This window comes from Petaurus breviceps, unplaced genomic scaffold (assembly GCF_028583685.1).
Source record: "Petaurus breviceps papuanus isolate PSGF00001 unplaced genomic scaffold, PetGlider_PUasm1.0 91041, whole genome shotgun sequence".
In the NCBI taxonomy this organism is placed as follows: domain Eukaryota; kingdom Metazoa; phylum Chordata; class Mammalia; order Diprotodontia; family Petauridae; genus Petaurus; species Petaurus breviceps.
In genome coordinates, this window is record NW_027187400.1 from 40,041,825 (window position 1) to 40,044,366 (window position 2,542).

Here is a 2,542-nt window from a genome sequence, read left to right on the forward strand (position 1 = left end):
TTTCCCCCCCCATCCCACCCCAGCCACCAAAGACAGAGGCTTCCCCCAGCTATAGAGGCAGAGACAGAATGAAGTGGGGAGAGAGATACAAAGGCAGAGCAAAAGTCAGAGAAAGAAAGACAGACAACATCTGTCTGAGATGGAGATCAATGGAGAGAGATGGAGAGACTGACAGAGATAGAGAGAAGTAGGGAAGACAGGTCCCAAAGTATAGAGGGAGGGACTATGATGGGTGGGGGAAATCAGAGTAATGGAGACAGAACAGCTCAGGCTGAGGAAGCCCCCAGACCCAACCATCCACCCAATCTCCCAGGCTCAGTTACTTTTGATCCCCATTTTCCTCTGCCCTGCAAAAATCAGTCAGTTACGGCCCAGACACTTTTACCTCTCTCAAATTCCCTCCAAAGAGTTACCAGATCATCTCTCCTTGTTCCCTACTGTGTCTGAGCACCTGTCTTTCACCAAGCTCCTCAAGAGGGAGAGGCTCACCTCTCTACCCTTCCCCAGGCCCCCACAAGGACCCCAAAGGGGCAGTCTCCTTCTGTCCCCTTGGTTCTTCTTCCCCACACTTTCCATTCCCTGAGACTTCCATCCTCTCAATCCCAGAGATGTTAAGGCAGAGGGAGCCAACTAGCAGCACCCACATTGTCCCTGCATCCCCTCATCTTCCTCTCCTGCTCCCCCAGTGGGCTTCCCCATCTCCTCAATTTCCCAAACTTCCCTATAGCCTTCTCCAAGGAAAGTGTGCTCCTGAGACTTGAGGCCACTCACAGGGATAGCCTTTCCCTTCCTCTGGGTTGAATAGAGATATGGGGGTGTATTCATGTACATGAGTAAGGGTATGTGACTGGCTGGTCAACATCTGTGTATCTCCATATATCTCTGTGCATCTGTAAGTGTCAGCAGGCATCTGGCCAATTTAGCTTGTTCCCTGTTTTTGTCTATGCCTGTGTGTGTGTGTGTCCCTCAGAGTCCTCAGCTTCATGTATCTCTGGAGCCTGCTGGTCAGGGCTAGGCCTGTAGCCTGGAAGTAACGGTGGGTCTCAAAGGCAGCCTCCGAGGATGGCATCCTCCCGAGCCTTCCCCACCAGGGTTTGGAGCACAGAGAGCAGACACCTTTACTCCACCTCCATGACTGACCCAGACCCTGAACCCTCTGGGTACTGGCCCTCTCACCTGCTGGACCGAGGCCAATCTCAACACTGCTTCTCTGGAATTCACAGCGGCTTTGGCGCTCAGGCATAACGAGGTGACGGCTCTGGTGCAGATTGGAGATGATGGTGGAGAGGTCACTGTCGCGGCTGCATGGGGAAGAAGAAGGACCAGGTGAGAGGAGATCAGCTCACTGGCTAGCTGCTGCGTGAGCCTGGAGTGTGTGCGCATGTGTGTGCATGTGTGTGTATGTGTATTGTGTGTGTGTGTGAGAGAGAGGGAGAGAGAGGGAGGTTGTGTGTAGACACAAAGGAAGACTTTCCTTCCCCTGGCTTTTGGATGGCGGAGTGGAAGGATGGGGTTGATAAAAAGTAGGAAGCAGGAATGAGGAACAGGCGCGGGCGCGGACCAGGAGGGGCTGGGGCCCTGAAGACACAAAGCCTGAAGAAGAAAAGGCTGTTTTTTCTAGGCTATCCACCCTGGAAAACTCCCAGGCCACTCAGCCAGCCAGGCCTAAGTCTCCAGAGGTGGTCTCAAGGCCAAGCATACAGTAGGGGCTCACTTCATGGTTATGGGATGAATAAATGTATGTATGGCTAGGTGCCAGAAGGCCTGGGCTCTGATTCTCAGTCCCCAGCCAGCCAGGGGGCTCCAGGCAAATCACCACTCTGGGTCTCATTTCCCAAACTGGCAAATGGGAAATAGATCCAGAAGCCCTTCCAGAATCAACCCTCTGGGTCAGAAAAAGACAAGGGGCATTTCTAGGACAGCCAATCACCTGTAGATACGGGCCAAGTCACACAAAGTCACACACTCACAAACACATATATAACACAAACATGCAGGCCCAGGAGCCCAAAGTCACCAACATACACAAACACACAGAGTCATAGATGTGTCCAAAGACCAACACACACACTCCCATAGAGACAAACTGCACAGAGGTCACAGCCGATCACACACACATATATGAACACACGCATGTGTTAACACAAGCACACATGCATGCACACACATGTGTAAATACGCATACACATGTTTACTTCTGGGACTGGAAGTTTTCATTCACCTGAAGTGACAGGTGTCATTCATTACAGCTCGATTCCAGCCACTGTCTTGCATAAGAATTACTCCCAGGCAGGCCTATTTACTTATAATAAATAGGTATTTGTAACGCCTTCCTGGTCCTTGCTTTATTTCCTCAGGGTTAATCAGACTGAGCATATATTTACAGATAGATGGAGACAGCAGGATACTCTACAGAAACCCAAGCTGGGCATGGGGGTGGTGAGGGAGAGGGAAAGGAAGAAGGAGGGAGGGAGAGAGAGAGGGAGAGAGAGAGGGAGAGAGAGAGAGAGAGAGAGAGAGAGAGAGAGAGAGAGAGAGAGAG

The 2,542-nt window shown here is 51.4% G+C and overlaps 1 protein-coding gene across 4 annotated transcripts in view; it reads right to left on the reverse strand.

Moving 5' to 3' along the window:
- SAMD11 (sterile alpha motif domain containing 11) overlaps positions 1-2,542 on the reverse strand; it is a 38,514-nt gene that overhangs the window by 9,128 nt on the left and 26,844 nt on the right. For all 4 annotated transcript variants that reach the window (XM_069078385.1, XM_069078383.1, XM_069078382.1 and 1 more), the window contains one exon: positions 1,177-1,301. In XM_069078385.1, coding sequence (XP_068934486.1) covers positions 1,177-1,301 — 125 coding nt within the window. The remainder of the gene's footprint in view (positions 1-1,176; positions 1,302-2,542) is intronic.